Raw genomic sequence first — 20,387 nt, 5'->3', positions numbered from 1 at the left:
ATGGGCAAATTTGCAATTTTCAATTTTTTTCATGTTTATCACAAGTTATGGTGAGGAAAAACCAAAATAGCTCAACCTTTGGCCTTCAATCATTTCAGTAAGCCATTGAGGATTTTAAAATACTCAATAATTTTTAATGGTTGAATTATCAATCATTCAGCCTTTAACGACACCTATTGTTTTCTAATTATTTGAAAATTATTGGAAAATGTTGATTTTCACATTCCCAACAAAACATAGCTATAAGCCATACATAATTCATTGAAATCTGGCATTAGGTTAATGGAAAGGATTTAAAATTTTTCACAAACCATTTTACTACAGGATGATGATGATGATCATCATCATCATATACCTATGCTGTAAGGGGATAATGTTGTGTGGTCAGTTTTTGTTTTAGATCATGGTACTTTGATTGCGCTATGATGCATTATCCATGTTTTCGTGGCATTTTTAGGATTTAGCGCTTTTATTAAAACCATGTAGTAGGTGGTTTTTAAGCCGTGTTGAAATTTTGCCAGTAGGCAAGTTTGTTAAGGGGGAACAAAATTTATTTTGAAGCAAAAATTTGTGGAAAATTGGAAAAAAATAAAAATTGCAACAAATCATTTAAAATCGTTTAATTGTTAAGTTGCTTAGTAATTTTTGCTTTGCTTATCGGATATTGGAATTTAATTTCCTCAAACTGTTTGAGGATTGGCATCAACAACCTCAGTTATATATTTGGCCTATAAATAGATAGCAACCAAGCGGCTTAACCGCGTTCGTTTGACTGTTAATTAACGACAAATTATACATCTGTGGCTCAAAAAGTTGGAGGCGCTGACTTTTAGCATGTCCTCCTTTGACGATGAGCCCCTGGGTTCGAATCCTAGAGGGAACTTCAGAAAAATTGTTCAGCGGTGATTATCCCTTCCTAATGCTGGCGACATTTGTGAGGTATTTTGCCATGTGAAAACTTCTCCTCAAAGAGGTATTGCTCTGCGGTACGGAGAAACGTATTGAACTCCCGGCGGTGGTTTTCCCCTCCTAATGCTGGCAACATTTGTGCCGTTCGGACTCGGCTATAAAAAGGAGGCCCCTTATCATTGAGCTTAAACTTGAATCTGACAGCACTCGGTGTTATGTGAGAAGTTTACCCCTGTTCCGTAATGGAATGTTTATGGGCAAATTTGCATTTTGGATTTTTTTTTTTGTTTGTGGGTAAATATCGCAAACAACATAAACATGAATGATTTTTGGAGGATTAAATGAAATAGGTTAATATAAAATTGTTTCATATCCTCGCAAAGTAAAACTACCATAAACCATTAATGCTTCCATTTGCGGGAATACAATTTTACATTAATTAAGCGTGAAAAAAGGTTACAATTTTGAATGAAAAGGGGTATTGAAATTTCTTAAGGCATTTGTTATCCTTGATACAATGTTGTTTCAGGCAGTGTGGTTCAAACCCTGAGCCGCTTTTGGATAAAAAGTACTATACCACTATTCCAGATAGAACCGATTGGAACTACGATATCTCTGGTAACAGAAGTTACATAGACTTCTATACGGATGGTTCCATACTAATGTCCAAGTGGGCTTTGGGGTGTACTCTAAATATCTTGACCTGGTCATATCGAAAGGGTTACCCGATCACTGCAGTGAGTATCAAGCAGAGATCCTTGCAATTAAGGAAGCGTTGCAATGGCTAGATATAATGTCATTACGACGATTGGCATAAATATCTTCTTAGACAGCCAGGCAGCCATTGAATCCCTGGAGAACGTACTTCTGAACGCAAAAACCTTCCTCGATTGTCGCAAATCTCTCAGCGAGGTTGCTGAACAGTTTAAAATTCACCTGTTCTGGGTGCCGGACCACAGGCGGACGAGCTCGCGAGACTATGAACTACCTTAAACATTTCAGGGATACTGAAATCTATGGGTATGCTTCATGCGACACGTAGGCTAAGTTTTCAGGACCAGGCCCCAGGGACAACGAATGATAGATGATCACAAAGAGACGGCTGCGAGCATTCCATAACTATGTGGCCTAATCTAAACTTGAAGAGGTCTACCGCTATGCTGTCTTTGGCTAGAAAAGACGTGTCAGTCATTGTGTGAGTCATGACAGGTCACGGTCTAATCGAGAAACATGCTGACAGACTGAAGGTTGCCAGCAACGGCTTTTGCAGAAGTTGTGAGGACATCGAGGAAGAATAGACTATAGAACAGCATCTGTGTAAGTGTCCCGCACTAGCAGTCAGAAGGAGTTCCACTTTAGGTTCTCATATCTTTGGGAGAAACTGTTTGATTTAGCGAATGTGAAAATTCGCAAGTAGTTGGGTTTTTAGGAACTAGAAGGCATCTTCCTTTTTCTGTTCCTGTGGTTCGCAATAGACAAAAACGTCTATGTGAATCTGATGGCAGACTGCAACTTAAACCTAACCTAACCTAGCTTTCCAAATATGTGTGTGTCTATATTCGGACATTCGACACGGACATTGAGTGGTCTAATAATTACAAAGTCAATGTTCAATTTTGTAGAACAAAATATATTGATCGTTTTGGTAGCTATATCCAAATTTAGACCGATCTGAACCATATATTGGGTTGCCCAAAAAGTAATTGCGGATTTTTTAAAATAAAGTAAATCCATTTTTAATAAAACTTAGAATGAACTTTAATCAAATATACTTTTTTTACAATTTTTTTCTAAAGCAAGCTAAAAGTAACAGCTGATAATTGACAGAAGAAAGAATGCAATTACAGAGTCACAAGCTGTGAAAAAATTTGTCAACGCCGACTATATGAAAAATCCGCAATTACTTTTTGGGCAACCAATATATAAAAGAGTTGCGTGACTGACAGATTGCTGACTGACTGACTGATCGTCGTCCAGCCCAAACGGCTATAGCTAGAATTATGAAATTTTGCACGACTATTACTCTTGGGTCGTAGGCACGGGATAAGATTGCATTTTGGTGATATTCGCACGTTTAGGTACTAAAAAGTACCAAAAAGTACGAAATGGTACATATTTGCCCAGAATGATCGGATAGGGATAGAATTATAATCTTGGGCTCAAATTAAAGAGCGTATCGAAAAAATAAGGTTGGCAAGAAAAAAATTGGAAAATCGTTCCGGAAGTGGGAGAAATAGTACGTTTAGTACCGCAATTGGTACTTTCTTTGTTAATTGAACTAGAGCTGTGAATTTTGGAACTTATGACAACCTTAAAAAAGGTACCAAAAAGGTACGAATTGCATTAACTTTGTATAAGGCGGATGAATAGATGTAGAATTTTCAAATTTGACCTTAAAGTCATTTGGTGCAAAAGGATGAGGGTGAAAGGAAATAGGTAAAAGCATGCTATGGTCGGCCGGTCCAAATCTTGGAAACCCACCAACATGGAGTCACAACGGAACACCACATACAAAATTTCAATCAAGTCGGTCAAAAATAGCTAATTGTAAGGGCTCAAGAAGACAAATCGCGAGATCGGTTTATATGAGAGCTATATCAAATTATAGACCGATTCAGACTGCCATATAAATCGATCTTCAGTCTTGACTTCTTAAGCCGATAGAGGGCGCAATTCTTATCCGATTTGGCTGAAATTTTGCATGAAATGTTTTGTTATGACTTTCAATAACTGTGTTAAGTATCAAATCGGTTCATAATCTGATATAGCTGCCATATATACCGATCTTGGATCTTGGCTTCTTGAGCCAATAGAGGGCGCAGTTTTCATTCAATTTGGCTGAAATTTTGCATGAAGTTGTTTGTTATGACTTTCAATGACTGTGATAAGTATAGATCAAATCGGTTCATAATCTGATATAGCTGCCATATATAACGATCTTGGATCTTGTTTTCTGTAGCCAATAGGGGGCGCATTTTTCATACAATTTGGCTGAAATTTAGCATGAAATGTTTTGTTATGACTTTCAATGATTTTGCTAAGTATAGATCAAATCGGTCCATAATCTGATGTAGCTGCCATATATAACGATCTTGGATCTTGACTTCCTAAGCCACTAGAGGGCGCGATTCTCATGCATTTTAGCTGAAATTTTAAATGAAATATTTTGTTATGAATTTCTATGTTTGTGCTAAGTATAGATTAAATCGGTCCATAATCTGATGTAGCTGCCATATATAAAGATCTTGGATTTTCACTTCTTAAGCCTCTAGAGGGCGCAGTTCTCATCCGATTTGGCTGAAATTTGGCATGAAGTATTTTGCTATGATTTCCAACAACTGCGCTGTTTATGGTTCAAATTGTTTCATAAGCTGATATAGCTGCCATATAAACTGATCTTGGATCTTGACTTATTAAGCCTGTAGAGGGAGCAATTCTTATCCGATTTTGCTGAAATTTTGTACAACGGCTTTTCCCATCACCTCCATGTTCGATATGGTCTTAATCGATCTATAGCCAGATACAGCTCCCATATAAACCGATCTCCCGATTATGCTTCTTGATCCCCTACAAGGCTCAATTCTTATCCGAATGGACTGAAGTATTACCCAATGACTTCTTCTATGGTCTTCCTATGGTCCGAATCGGACTATGACTTGATATATCTCCAATAGCATAACAATTCTTATCCATTATTCTTTGTTTGCCTAAAAATAGATACCACGCCAAGAACTGGTCAAACTCGATCCATGGTGGAGGGTATATAGGATTCGGCCCGGCCGAACTTAGCACGCTCTTACTTGTTTTTTGTTTCATTTCTCTTCTCAATTTGGTAATATTTTTATTTTAATTCCCTGCATTTTCAGGAATCTTACAAGGCGAACGAATCGAGGTATGTTTTTTGTAATTTAAGCTCAAGGTCATAAAACACAAAACAAAAATCTAAATGTATTTCAAACTTTTGCTAATTACCTTTATGCAAAACAAAAACAAACAGATAGCATTCAACCATCTAATTAGTCAATAGTCAATGCATAGCCTTCAAACAATTCAAATCAAAGAGGTCAATCTATAATTCCCAAAAAAACCAAAATTTGCTTTTTTGCAAATTTGCCAACTTTAGTGTTAGTTCTTTTTTTTTTGGGAGAAAATGTTTAAGCCATTAAACCCTGCTATAATGTTTTTTAGTTGCTTGCGATATCTAAATGTGAAATGTTGATCAAAATATTTTTTCTTTTAAGTGCTTTAGATTGTTTAATTGCAAGGCAGGTGAGTTTAAGTCCTATCTTCCTGTAACTACCCAGATACAATAAATATGGGTTTTTTCAAATTTTTTATTTTTCCCTCCCCTACTCATCAGGTGGCCAAACGTCCATTTTGGTTAGAATTTCACAATCTAACTTGCGATTACGCCTCTCTCCTAAAGCAATTGGAATGCAATTTTCTAGAATTAGCCAAAAGTCGTTATAGCATCAATGTTATGCTGGAATTGGATCGCCAAATGCCCAACAGCATTGAAATACGCATTTTGACTAGTACCAGACCGAAAACTGCAGTTCGAAATGTGATATTTACCGACTTTAAACTGAATGTCTGCGAGCTGTTGAGTCATGTCAAACATGTACCACTAATCAAGGAATATCTACTTGAGTTGGCGAGGACCAGCAATTTGCCCCTCTCCTGTCCAGTTTTAGGCGTAAGTGTAGCAAAGCAATTTCACACTTTTTTCTAATGACTTATGTTTCCTCCAACTCTACAGAATTATATCTACAATATAACGAATTTGAGGGTTTCCGAAGAAACTTTGCCTGTCTACACACAAATTATATTTTTCAATGTCACCTTGGAGTTCTCTGATAAGGGTAAGAAACCTTTTGGTACCTTTAAACTGTCGGGTGCTACTATGCCACGAAAAAAAGGTTGAAAGGATAAAGCGTTAACTTTCTCCTTTCAACCTTTTTAGTCTTTGTTTAAATCCGAGAATGAAAAAAATAGAAAAATAAAAAATTTGATTGAAAAATTAAACAAAACTTGTTTGTATTAGAAAGCCAGAAAAGAATGGGTATGAGAAACTAGCATATGTTTGGTTGCTTCGCTACTCTCTATGGTACACCCAGTATCAAGGTGTAACTATAACGCAATTTGAAGAGCTTTAGCCTAATCCATAAAGAAAGTAACGTTTTGAAAGATTTAGTGCCTAAATGTCGGTCGTTATACACTGTCAAGGTGTAACTGTATGACAAATTTGAGAGCTTTAGCTCAATCCGTAAGGAAAAGTACCATTTTATACGATTTTGTACCATTTTGTACTATTTTTGTAGGTACTAAAACCAAAATATAAAAATTAAAAAAAAAAAATCTTCTAGTCATCCGGTACATACTGCCAAGATGTACCTGTATCCCAAATTTCAGAGCTGTACCTCAGTCTGTAAGGAAAGTACCATTTTGTACGATTTAGTACTAAAATTAATAAATGTCAAAAATCTTCTAGTCACCTTGTACATGCTGCCAAAATGCAGCTGTATGCAAAATTTCAGAGCTGTAGCTCAGTCTGTACAAAAAGTACCATTTTGTACGATTTAGTACCTAAATAAAGGAATATCAAAAAAATCTTCTTGTGGCTTGGAAAATACTCCCAAGATGTACCCAAATTTAAGAGCTTTAGCTCCATCTATAAAGAAGGTACCAAATAGTACCAATTACAGAAAGTACCAAATAGTACCAATCTCGGTACAAGAGTATCAAATAATACCACACTCGGTACGATTTCAGCATTTTGTATTTGGTACAATTTATTGTTTTTTTTCTCAAGACTACGATCATGTTTACCAAATTATTTAATTTTTTCTGTCCCCTTTCACTGTAAAAGTAAATAACATATTTCGTACGATTTAGTACTTTTTGGTACCAAAAAAATTTACGATTTTTAAAAAAAAATCACTTTGTCAGCCAACATATATTTCTTACTTGAAAGTACATGGAAAATTTCAGAGCTCTAGTTCATTCCGTAAAAAAAGAACGAAATGGTACCAAATACTGTACTAAACGTACGTTTCTCCCATTTCCAGTAGTATTTTTTATATATTTTTCTATTTACCCCCTTTTTTTCGCAACAACAATCAACAAAAATTTCGAAGTTCTAGCTCTACCCATTCGCCCTATGCAAAGTTCACCTATTTCGTACCTTTTTTGGTACTTTTTAGTACCTAAATATCAAAAAGTCCAAAAACTCATTTGGCCTTCCAATTTAGGTTACTATAGTGTGTCCAAGAATCAAACTGCAAAGCTTTAGCTCAATCAACAAAATTGTATCAAAAAGTACCAATTGCGGTACTTAACGTACTATTTCACCCACTGCCGTTACGATTCTGTCACCAAAACGTAGTTTTTCGAGACGCTCTTTAATTTGAGGCCAAAATCATAATTTGATGGCAAACAAACACCATTTTGTACCTTTTAGTACCTAAACGTACGAATATCACCAAACCCGGCCTTATCTTGCGACTCCGATCTAAGACCAACATTCGTACAAAATTTCATAATTCTTGCTTTAGCCGTTTGGGCTGGGTCATCAGTCAGTCAGTCATTCACGCTACTCTTTTATGTAGAGAGATGACCGCAGTACATCTAGCCAATGATGTGCCATTTCCAAGACCCATTTGACTCTTTTGTCCTGGAAACCATGCTTTATTCATCTCTTCCAACCAGCTACAGCACCAGTGAAATTTAGCAATACTAGTACCCATTACTTGCCACAAAAATACTTTAAAGGTTTCCTCAACCTCAACATTTAGGTCAATTTGCAATTTATTTACACCATAAATTGTGAATAATAATTTTCACCTTACAAGAATTTTCAATTAAGCCAGGCCAAAATGCCCACTATTTTGTATAGTGAAAGACCATAACGATATAAAATGCATGAATGGATAAAATAAATGTTTTTCCACAAGGGGAAACACACACAATAAACTATAAATTGGGTAATTTCCTCATGTTGAACAAATAAAATGAATGCTGAAAATGCCCCCCTGCGTCTGATTGAGGGTTTTGTCCCTTCTATGTACCTACCTCCCATGTGTGAATATTCTTTATGTGGCTGCTATTAATGGCTCCTCATAAATCCTTACGCATTCGCATGCTCACTTCCGCTTCCGTTGTCGCTGTTCAATTGTCATCATCACAACAAGTAGAAAGAGACGGTAGCAGCAGCAGAGGCAGAAGCAATTGAATGGAAACAGCAGCAAAAAAAATAACAAACTACAGGAAGGCAAAATTAAGCTTGGACAATAAATTTTTAATAAAAACGAAACAAAGCCATAATGTATTCAATGGCAGTATTCAACAAAGGGCTACAGGGGGCAGCAGCATAGCATAGCGGCAGCGGAAGCAGAGGCCATCCACACCGCCATGCAATCATAACTTTTGTGCAACACTGTGATTTATGTTACTATTATTTGGTATTTAACTGAATGGCATTTATGCGAGAGAAAGAGAGTAAGAGAGACAGAGAGAGAGAGCAATAGAGATAGTAGTGAAGAGCTAAGGGAGCTGGTGCATTTCAAAAGGGCTTTCAAAGAGCTTCTGCATTTAATTAACAACACAGGAAACTGTGTTAAAATGAGAAATGCTACTGCCAGCCATAAATCTCCCTCTTTAATTATGTGTGTGCACTTTTTTTACAGGTAAGAGAAAAATATGTGGCATATTAAAGCAATTTTTATGTCACATTACAAAATACAGCAAAGAAAAGGTTTTTTTTTTGATGCGAAAAAATTTACGGCAAAATGAAAATTAAAGGCATGGAATAAAGAATAAATCCAAACATTAAAAATTTCACAAATACCAAAACGAATCACGAAACAGAAAACAAGTAAAACCAGCAAGGAAAGGCAAAAGTCGGGCGGTGCTGACTTTATAACACCCTACACCTACCCTTTAAGTAAAAAAGTGAAAGCTATATCTAAATCTGACTGATTTTGGACCTCCGCGGAAGTTTTCAGATGGGTTGTTAAACAATCCGTATTGAAACTCGAGCAAATATGTTCAAACTGTAAGAACTAAGGTTGACAAATGACAAAATTATTGCAAATAACCCAAAATCCGACGAACATATATATGGGAGTTATATCTAAATCTGAATCAATTTCGACCAAACATCTTAGAGGTGTTCATCGAAGAAAGCGTTGTGCAAAGTTTTAACAGATTGGTCAATAAATGCGCTTGCAGTGTATCCAAAAGTGAAAATCGGCGATATACATATATGACAGCTATATCTAAATCTGAACCGATTTAAATGAAATTCATCAGCAATACTAAGCGTCATAAGAAAATCCGTTCTGCCAAATTTCGAGAGAAACGGTTAACAAATGAGCACTTTATTGCAATATTTCTCAAAATCGGACGAACATATATATGGGAGCTATATCTAAACCTGAACCGATCTCGGCCAAATTCTAAAAATATTGTTATAGTCATCGAGGAAAGCGTTGTGTAAAATTTTGGTAAGATTAGATAATAAATGCGCTTGCGGTGGCTCTAGGAGTGAAAATCGGGCGATATACATATATTGCAGCTATATCTAAATCGGATCCGATTTCTATGAAATTTACCAGTTCTATTAAGAGTTATAAAAAATCCATTGTGCAAAATTTTGACAATATTGGATAATAAATGCCCTAGCAATGGCTTTAGAAGTGAAAATCGGGCGATATACATATATGGCAGTAATATCTAAATCTAAACGATTTCTATGAAATTCATCAGTCGAAAAGCCTTAAAGAAAATCGCTCTTGCAAAATTTCGAGGGAATCATTTCATTCATTCTATTCATTTTATTCATTTCATTCATTTCATTCATTTCATTCATTTCATTCATTTCATTCATTTCATTCATTTCATTCATTTCATTCATTTCATTCATTTCATTCATTTCATTCATTTCATTCATTTCATTCATTTCATTCATTTCATTCATTTCATTCATTTCATTCATTTCATTCATTTCATTCATTTCATTCATTTCATTCATTTCATTCATTTCATTCATTTCATTCATTTCATTCATTTCATTCATTTCATTCATTTCATTCATTTCATTCATTTCATTCATTTCATTCATTTCATTCATTTCATTCATTTCATTCATTTCATTCGTTTCATTCATTTCATTCATTTCATTCATTTCATTCATTTCATTCATTTCATTCATTTCATTCATTTCATTCATTTCATTCATTTCATTCTGTTATCGGTCAAACCTTTTATTTTGCCTTTTCAAAGTATGTCCAATTGCCACTTTTAGATTTCAGTTCACAGATTTATTGATGAGTAAGTATAACCAATGGGTACGTGCAATAGAGTATAAAAGATGCCTTATTAATTAGATTTAATCACTGGACAATAGTAGCTTTAAGAATTATTTAAGAATTATGAACATTTGGGTAAGCATATTATTCCACAGCGTAAATAGCTTCTTGCTTTTTGTTATTTATTTTTGGGTTACAAGGTAAGTATGTAGGTAGGTATATTTATATGTAGGTAAGTATATAGGTAGGTAAATAACACATGGGGTAAGTGCAATTCTAGATTAGTTTTTTCTTTTCCAGGTATTTATGTATAAATTCATTTAGTTAAGAGGTAAGTATTTTGTGTTCTTTTCTTTATTCACATGTATTTGTCTTTAACTTTTGTTTCAGGTTTTTATGTACTCTTTTTTTTGACACCACTGTATGTTTAGATTGTTTTTTGTATACACATTTGACTTGATTTCTCTACTTTTTATAAAATGTACAAAATTTCTTTTTTCTTCACTTGTCACGGTGTGGTCGAGTTAAAGGGCGCAAACATAATAAACATAATGACGTAGCCGTCGTCACTGCAGCCTATTCAACAGGCATATTGGCTGCATTCAGCAAAAAAACAATAACAAACTCTTGTATGCAAAAACCAATAGCTAGCGGCGGCTACACACTCATATGTACGTATGTAGGTGACATATGTGTGTATGATCGCAAACCGCTAGCTACGGCGAATTGGAATTTTTGGACTTTTGTTTTGCTATACAGTGAGTGTCAATGAGTTTAGCCCTTGGCTAAACATTCTGGCCCGCCCGTGACAAGTGTTACATCTTTTTTTTTTTTTTATAAGTTCTAGATTAGTGTCTATGCATATTTCTAATAGGGCCCACGAAGACATAGCCGAGTGTTGTCTGGAAGGCGTTGACATCTCCGATTCCGGCAAAAACATGACCATCTCTCTGAAGTCTCGGGTAAACGTCAGCGCCCAACTCTAAATCTATCGAAGTATTGGCTCTAGGGTCTGTATCTGCAAGGGTATCCGGTGCTAGATCACGGGTCGGGTCCTCCAATAGAGGTTCTGAGTAGGGTCGAAATGGTAACGCATCTGTGATAAGGGCATTCACCTTAAGTGCCCAGTTGCTATTTGGTCTGCGGTGCATTAACCGGAAGGTTGTGAACCTGTGGCCCTGGTATGTGAATGATCGTAAGCCAAGTCGCCGGAATGTAGAATAGGCCAGCCGAGACATTGTAGCCGCTTGGTTGATCAATGCTCGCACTGTGGCCCAAGTATCCACCCCGTCTTCTGCTACTCGTACCATGGCAGTTGGCACGAAAACAAGATCCCACCTAAAGGGTGGGGATGCTGTTGGTGCGGGTCTAGCGTTATTGGCGAGTGCAAAATCATCTGCGGGCCTCTCCATGTTTTCGAGCTGCGGTGCCCCATGCAGCAGGGTGTGATGTCGTACCTCACAGCGACGGCAGCCTGCAACAGACTGGCAATCGGGAACGAGATGACTACGAGCCAAGCAATTGCGGCAATACCCGCGACGCTCCACCGTCTCATACCGCTGGTATGGGGTCTGGTCCCGGAATCGGCGGCATGTACTTAACGCGTGATCGTCTTGGCAGAGACCGCAAGAGTACTGCCAGGTTGTGGGTCTTCCGCGCCGATCTACATGCTCGCGATCGTGATCACGATTCCGAGACTGATTTCGTTGGGGCCGGGGTTCCGCTCTTCGGTCATTTCGATCCCGTCCCTCTCTGCCTTGTTGGCGCTCGTCTTCGGGCCAGGGCAAATATGCTGCCATTCCTGAAAATAAAAGATTTGGAGGAGTACTTTGTTTTTGGTTAGAGGCGCAACAGCCTAGTCAGGCGGAAAAAAGTTTGACCAGTTTAGTTATGGGTCTACTCAATGTACCGTGAGGGGTTCTAATGTCGACGACACGTGTATTTTGGTCGGTTCCAGGATGAGTTCTTTCAACGCGCCCCATTACCCACTCAGTGGGAGGGAACCTGTCGTCCCTGATAACGACTAAGTCATTTTCTTTAAGATTGTCTTGTTGGTACTTCCATTTTGTTCTACGGTGAAGTTCTTTGAGATACTCGGACTTCCAGCGCATACAAAAATATTGAGAAACGATCTTGAGTCGTTTCCATCTATTTACAAGGGTCAAATCTTGGTCAGAGACATTGGGTTCAGCCAGCGCAAGAATAGGTGTGCCGATAAGAAAATGACCAGGAGTAAGTGGAGACAAGTCGTTTGGGTCGTCACTCGCTACGCTCAAGGGTCTTGAATTCAAACAAGATTCTATGCGCGCTAATATTGTACAAAGTTCCTCAAATGTGAAGTTCATCTTTGGGATGAATTTACGAAGATGGGTCTTGAGAGACTTGACGCCCGCCTCCCACAGGCCGCCCATATGAGGGGCGCCCGGAGGTATGAATTTCCAGACAAAGTTTTGATAAGCATTTTGCTGTGAGACTTGATTCCGAAGACTCTTAAAAAGTTCGAGGCGATCCTTTCTCAGAATTTCTGAGGCCCCTACAAAATTCTTCCCGTTGTCAGAATATAGGCAAGCAGGACAACCTCTTCGACCGATGAATCGCGAAAAGGCAGCTAGAAAAGATTGTGAGGATAAATCTGTTGTTGCTTCTAAGTGAACGGCTTTTGTTGCGAAGCACACAAAAATGCAGATGTATCCCTTCGTAATGACACAAGCACGGCCGGAATAACTTTTAATATTGAAGGGTCCGGCAAAGTCTACTCCAGTATTCGTAAAGGGTCTAGAAAGGAATGTGCGCTCAGGTGGCAAGGCTGCCATAATCTGAGATTGAGTGTGTTCCTTGTATAAGATGCAAGTTTTGCAATTATGGATAACCTTTTTCACCAACGGTTTTAGTCTGAATATCCAGAATTCAGATCGTAATACCCTGGTCATGAGTTGGTTACCACCGTGAATAGTTATCTTGTGAGCGAATTCTACTAGGAGCTGCGTAAGTCTTGCCTCGTATGGCAAAATAATCGGGTGTCTCTCGTCGTAAGTCAGCACAGGAGACTGAACTAAGCGGCCGTTGGCTCGCATGACTCCCTTGGAGTCTAAAAACGGATTCAATGTTAGCAAACTGCTACTGGGAGAAATTCTAACATTGTTCTGTAGATCACGGTATTCAGGGGCAAAGTAACTCCCTTGGGTCAGTATAATTAAGCGTCGTTTGACATCTTGAATCTCTTCTGCAGTAACTTCAATTGATGTAATCCTTAGATGAGAACGACCTGCACCAGTGTTACGCCAATAACGCAGAACATAGCTTATAACCCTGTACGCCCTCGACAGGGATGAGAATCTCACCAAAGGATCCTCGAAAGTTGAGGTGGCAAAAACTTTCAATGCTTTTGCTTCAAGATTTGTGTCTGAAGGGTCTTGGAAAGTCGGCCATCTATCTTTGGGAAATTTTAACCATTGTGGACCATGCCACCATAAACAGTGTTCCTTTAAATCTGAAGGTGTGCATCCTCTACTAGCAATGTCCGCAGGGTTGCTCTCCGAGTCTACGTGGCGCCAGTTTTCATTCCCCACGTTCTCTAAAATTTCTGACACTCGGTTTCCAACGAAGGTACTCCATGCACAGGCCGGTTTTTTTAGCCATGATAAAACAATTGTGGAATCCGTCCAAAACTGGGTCTTAAAATTCGAAATCTGAAGATTGGTTGTGGTTGCTGAAGCTAATTTTGATAGAAGCACTGCTCCACAGAGTTCGAGTCTCGGCAAGGAAATCTTTTTTATCGGGGCAACACGGGTCTTGGCCGCTAATAGGAAAGTATCGGTTTGGTGGTTGTCATGTTCCACCCTAATATACAATGCTGCACCATATGCACTTTCGGAGGCATCACAGAAACCGTGTACTTCAACTTGCGAGCCAGGCGTGAAATGTATCCACCGTGGAACTTTAACCGATTCTATAGCCTTTGTGTGTTTTACAAAGTTTTGCCAGTTTATCAAGGTTATTGGCTTAAGCGCGTCATCCCAGTCGATTTTATCCAGCCATACTTGCTGCATGACTAGCTTTGCCACGACAACTATTGGGGCCAACCACCCGCAAGGGTCAAACAATTTCGCTATGGCCGATAAAACTTCTCTTTTCGTGTATGACTGTCTGATTTCGAGTAACGGTTGGGTGAAAGTGAAAAAATCCCCCGAAATATTCCACCGGATGCCAAGAGTCTTGGTCGAGGAGTCTTCAGAAAGCTCTAGCCAATTTACTGGAAGAAGTTGTTCTGCCGGTAAATCTTGAATAATTTTGTGATCATTTGATGTCCATTTCATAAGTTGAAATCCAGCAGAGTCCAAGGCCGAAATTAACTCTTTTCGGGATTTGATGGCTTCTTCAACTGTATGAGCTCCGGCAAGAACATCATCAACATATAGATTCTCTCGAATGATCTTTGACGCAAGGGGGTATGTGTCCGTCACGTCTTCCGCAAGTTGAAGAAGTGTCCGGATTGCAAGGAAAGGCGCGCAATTCACTCCAAATGTGACGGTCAAGAGTTCGAAATCCTCGACTGGGTCTTTTGAAGATTTTCTAAAGAGAATTCGTTGGAACTGAGTCTGGCTAGGGTCAAGAAGAATCTGCCTGTACATTTTTGTCACGTCCGCATTAAATACGTATTTAAAGAAACGCCACTTCAAAATTTGTAATACGAGATCCTGTTGAAGAATGGGTCCCGAAAACAAGCTATCATTGAGGCTCTTCTTGTTTGACGACGGACTTGAAGCGTTGAAGACTACCCTAAGCTTGGTAGTGAGCCGGTCTGGCTTAATGACGGCGTGATGCGGCAAATAGTAATTAGGAGCTTTTGTTATCTCCTGTGCCGAAATTTTCCTCATATGTCCCAATTTCAGATATTCGAGAATGGCATTATCGTACTGCTCCTTGATTTCCGGGGTTTTTTGAAGCTTTCTTTCCATTCTGTAGAATTGTGCCATTGCGATATTCCTCGAGTTTCCCAACTCTTCACAATTTTTAAAAGGGAGGGTCACAATATATCTTCCCTTAGAGTTACGCCTTACAGTGTCTTTAAAGCTTTGTTCGCAAAACATGTCTTCTTCAGACCTCAAAATCTTTTTGGGGGTCTCCTCCACCTCCCAAAATCGCGTAAGGACTTTCTCTATTGATACTGTACTATGTAAAGAAATTCGGCTGTTGTCCGTTGCTTCATGTGCGATGGGTCCTCCCACTATCCATCCAAAAACAGTGTTTTGAGCCAAGAGTGAGCTGATTGTCCTCATAGGGGATCCAATTTCAAAGATAAGGGGTCCTATGTCCATTCCAATCAATAGGTCCACTGGCTGGCTAATGTAGAACTTCGGGTCTGCCAATTCAAGGTTGGCAACATCACGAAGTTGTGCTAGGTCTAAGTTGTGCGGTGGTAAGTTAGAAGGTAGGGTCTTTAAAACGGGTGCCCAAACCTCTAATTCAAATCTAGGGTCTAAACGAGTACGCAAGGTGAAAAGACAAGCCTTATTTGAAGTCTCAGCTACAATTTGGCTAAGTCCCGTAACGTGTACTAAGTTCCGTTTAGTTGGAAGACTCAACTTGTTCTTGAGTTTTTCCGTAATGAAAGTGGACTGCGATCCAGAGTCAATAATCGCCCTGGCATCGAATAGCTGTCCTCTAGATTCTATTTGCACTATAGCAGTAAAAAGTAAGGTTCCCCCCGGATGATGCTCCCAAATTCGATTATCCTGAAGGGTCAAAGTTGTAATGTTATTCTGTTGTGTGTCTGGTGTGGACTGTATACGAGTTGTAAGAGCTGCAGCACTAGAACTAGGTTGTACTGCATCTCTAGCTGAGTCTTGATTACGAGGTTGGGTCTCTTGTCCCTTATGTAGCATTGTATGATGTCGCAAGTTGCATTCGCGGCATGTAAACTTGCTTTTGCATTCCTTAACCCCATGGTTCGATGAAAGACAATTGTAACACAAATGCGAAATCTTCACAATGTGAATTCTATCATTAATGTTCTTTTTGATAAACTTTGGGCAATCTCGAATAAAATGTGTCGCCTTACAAATTTGGCAACTTTGACCATTTTGGTTTCGAGTCATTGAGGATTGACTCTGGTTATAATTATTCTTTACCCCAGATGATTTGATATTTTGTAAAGTGTTGGTGTGAAAACTATTTACGTATTTATCCTTTCTGAAATTTTCTTGCCTATTACTGTGCTTGCTATACGTTGATTTAATGTTGCTCACAGATTCGAGTGTCTTAAACTTATGGGACAGGAATTTGTTAAATTCCTCCCATTTTGGGAGAATCTTACAATCCTCCAGAGAATTTTCAAATTCCCCCAAAAAGGGTCTTGGCAATTTTGCAGAGCATAAGTAAATTAACATTGGGTCCCACTGTTCAACTTCTACTCCCAGTGTTTCCAGGGTCTGTATGCAACTATTCACTGTCCGTTGCAGTTTTTGAACTGAATAAGAACAATCTACCGTGACGTCCGGCAAATTAAACAATACTTTCAATTGTTCATTGACTTGCATCCTTTTGTTTTCATATCGGTTAGTTAAACTTGACCAAGCTAGTTTAAAGCCATCGTTCGTCAGAGGCACGTTGCTTATGATCTCTCTCGCTTCCCCTGTAGTCTTTTGGGTAAGATGAAAAAGTTTTTCGACATTGCTTAATTTGGAATTTTTTATATAAATGGCTGTGAAGAGGTCCCTAAAAGTTGGCCAAGCTGTGTATCCTCCCTTAAATGTGTCTGTATCACACGGTGGGAGTCTTGAAACTGGCGCAAAATCTACATCTTCGGGTCTGGCTTGTTGCATCGATTCTCCTTCTATTTTCTCCTGGGTCGCTTGATCCTTCAATGCGTTAATATCCGAATTCAACGAACCTACAACACGCATGTAGCTTAGTCGAGCATCTTTGTAATGAGATCGAAGCTTGTTCTTATCTATGGCGGTCTCTTCCGCCGCGGTGATATGATCGCGACAGTCTAAGTACGATTTCTTGACGTTGTCCCACAATGAATCTAACTCCACCCTTAGAGCCTCAAGACTATGTATATTATCATCAGATTTTGCAGCTGCAAATGTGTTGTCGAAATCTACCAAATCGTTGACGCTATTCGCAAACCTGTCACTCTTAAACTTTGCCTTCTCCATTTTGTTTAAAATCTCTTCCTTCAAACTTTATTTTTATCCAAACCAAAGAATGAGAAGACAAAACAAAATGTTAATCACAGTCGGTGTATGACCACTATTCAGAAATTTACTTTTTGAAGGGTCAGATCCCGATTTCTAGGCGCAAAAATTGGAAAAATTTATTCAATTTTCGTCTTGGTGGGTTAGAAGTAGGCTTTGGAAAACGTATCAGGTATTCTACTTCACAATGTACAAAAACAGAAGATGTAAAACCAGAGTGTCAGCAATCACATCAAACAATCAGAAGAATGATTTCGGTAGAAAGGGTCACATAAACACCTATTCCAAAAATTCCGCACAGGAAACGAAAAAGGTTCCTCAGATTTGCAATTCGCAACAAAACCACAACAAAAACCGACGCCTTTGTGCTTTGGTACTTGGTACCCTGTGGGGACGTGATACAATAAAAATGTTTAACTTGGGTCACTTTGGAGAATAACAGACGTAGCAAATAATCGTAGGGTATCAAGGAAGGATCAGTTTGCAGTGTATGTTCAGTAGCAAATTTCCTAAAAAATTTTTTTCCAAAATCCGCCAAATCCAAAACGGTTTATTAAGCTTTCCGACAAAACGTTGTGTGATCTTTCAAAAAAAAATTTTTGTAAAACAAAATTCAATCGTGTAACGTTTGTCCACGATAAAAACAAATGTTCTCTTTCTTTTTTTTTTTTTTTGACTAAAACCGCTTAATGCCGCACTCGCAACAGTCTAATAAAATGATCAAAGGATCCAACTAAAGGGTTCGCAATGGACTTAGTTTCATTTGCTTCTTTATACACTGATTTACTTAAATGTTGACTTGAGTCATTTTGTCATATATCACAAGGCAAGTGCATACGTGGGGTCGTTATAAAGTTCGTTCACGAAGGTTTGTTATAAAATTTCCAAAAAATGATCTTTATCTTTTGTTAAAATATTTCTTTAATCTCGGCGAAATGTCCTCTTTAACAAACGACAACGATGGGAAGTCCGTCCCAAAAAAAGTTCACGAAAAACAATTGATTTAAGGTAAATTCTTTTTGTTCATATGAAAACACGCAAGAGTCAAAAACAAGGGTCAAGGATGTTTACCGCAAAAAATTTTGTAAACGGGTCAAACAAATTTCCAATTTCATAAGATTGCACGGGTCAAACATACAAAATATATAGGGTCAAGCAAAAAGCACGAACAATTCCATCCTTACAGCAGCAGGTGGAGATTCTTCTAGCAGCACCCAGTATATTTCGTTGGCTTGTCGCGCCAAAAAACGAAAAAACAAGCTTGTACTCACTTTGGTATATAGAGATTTGGGTGTTTGTGTGTATGTGTGTCCGTCTGCTTTTCCCTTTGGATGCGTGGCTGAATTAGCAGACCGTTGTAACGGTATAACCCCAGATTTTTCGAGAACCTTCCTAGTTCACGAAATTGAAGAAAATGTTGTTGTTTTTAGTCTGTGTGTGTGTTTTTGTCACGAACGCGCGCAGCACCGTTTAAAAATTTTGTTTCCAAAGTTTTAGTTTTATTAAAAAATTTCACACCAAAAAAATCAATTGATCTTGGCAAACCTCACAATGTTCTTGGTTAAAAAAAATTCTTTGTCTTTCTTTTTTTTGTAAGTACACCAACACTCACAAACCACTTTTGCATTTATAACTTTTCTTTTTTTCCTCAGATTTTCTTTGCTTTATTCTCACAGGTTTTTGGTAGGTACAAAGCACATTTTTTTTTTATTAACAAAATTTTGTTTTTTCAATTTTCTATCACGGTATTTTATTTCACAAAACACAATTCGGTTCGAATGGACCAAAATGTTATCGGTCAAACCTTTTATTTTGCCTTTTCAAAGTATGTCCAATTGCCACTTTTAGATTTCAGTTCACAGATTTATTGATGAGTAAGTATAACCAATGGGTACGTGCAATAGAGTATAAAAGATGCCTTATTAATTAGATTTAATCACTGGACAATAGTAGCTTTAAGAATTATTTAAGAATTATGAACATTTGGGTAAGCATATTATTCCACAGCGTAAATAGCTTCTTGCTTTTTGTTATTTATTTTTGGGTTACAAGGTAAGTATGTAGGTAGGTATATTTATATGTAGGTAAGTATATAGGTAGGTAAATAACACATGGGGTAAGTGCAATTCTAGATTAGTTTTTTCTTTTCCAGGTATTTATGTATAAATTCATTTAGTTAAGAGGTAAGTATTTTGTGTTCTTTTCTTTATTCACATGTATTTGTCTTTAACTTTTGTTTCAGGTTTTTATGTACTCTTTTTTTTGACACCACTGTATGTTTAGATTGTTTTTTGTATACACATTTGACTTGATTTCTCTACTTTTTATAAAATGTACAAAATTTCTTTTTTCTTCACTTGTCACGGTGTGGTCGAGTTAAAGGGCGCAAACATAATAAACATAATGACGTAGCCGTCGTCACTGCAGCCTATTCAACAGGCATATTGGCTGCATTCAGCAAAAAAACAATAACAAACTCTTGTATGCAAAAACCAATAGCTAGCGGCGGCTACACACTCATATGTACGTATGTAGGTGACATATGTGTGTATGATCGCAAACCGCTAGCTACGGCGAATTGGAATTTTTGGACTTTTGTTTTGCTATACAGTGAGTGTCAATGAGTTTAGCCCTTGGCTAAACACATTCATTTCATTCATTTCATTCATTTCATTCATTTCTTTCATTTCATACATTTCATTCATTTCATTCATTTCATTTCATTCATTTCATTCATTTCATTCATTTCATTCATTTCATTCATTTCATTCATTTCATTCATTTCATTAATTTCATTCATTTCATTCATTTCATTCATTTCATTCATTTCATTCATTTCATTCATTTCATTCATTTCATACATTTCATTTATTTCATTCATTTCATTCTTTGCATTCATTTCATTTTATTTTATTTTGTTTTTGTTTTTTTTTGTACAATTGCACAATTCGAAAAAAAAAACATTTGG

At 37.8% G+C, this 20,387-nt stretch overlaps 2 protein-coding genes across 2 annotated transcripts; both read right to left on the bottom strand.

Moving 5' to 3' along the window:
- Positions 1-11,065: 11,065 nt before the first annotated feature.
- LOC131997671 (uncharacterized) lies at positions 11,066-20,042 on the bottom strand. The gene is made up of 2 exons (XM_059368889.1): positions 18,691-20,042; positions 11,066-12,018 (listed from the first exon to the last, which is right to left on the bottom strand). The coding sequence occupies exon 2, from the start codon at positions 12,014-12,016 to the stop codon at positions 11,066-11,068; it is 951 nt and encodes a 316-aa protein (XP_059224872.1). The 5' UTR covers positions 12,017-12,018; positions 18,691-20,042.
- LOC131997670 (uncharacterized) lies at positions 12,077-17,380 on the bottom strand. Its single transcript, XM_059368886.1, has one exon. It carries the CDS (start codon positions 17,378-17,380, stop codon positions 12,077-12,079), a length of 5,304 nt encoding a protein of 1,767 aa, XP_059224869.1.
- Positions 20,043-20,387: the final 345 nt, after the last annotated feature.

The sequence above is a fragment of the Stomoxys calcitrans genome, chromosome 5 (assembly GCF_963082655.1).
Source record: "Stomoxys calcitrans chromosome 5, idStoCalc2.1, whole genome shotgun sequence".
NCBI lineage: Eukaryota > Metazoa > Arthropoda > Insecta > Diptera > Muscidae > Stomoxys > Stomoxys calcitrans.
The sequence above is the reverse complement of the archived record's forward strand: the minus strand, read 5'-3'. Positions and strand labels throughout refer to the sequence as shown.

What these genes read in the sequence shown, in the direction of transcription:
- LOC131997670 (XM_059368886.1), bottom strand. Translation starts at nt 17,380, where the DNA reads ATGGAGAAGGCAAAGTTTAAGAGTGACAGGTTTGCGAATAGCGTCAAC.
- LOC131997671 (XM_059368889.1), bottom strand. Translation starts at nt 12,016, where the DNA reads ATGGCAGCATATTTGCCCTGGCCCGAAGACGAGCGCCAACAAGGCAGA.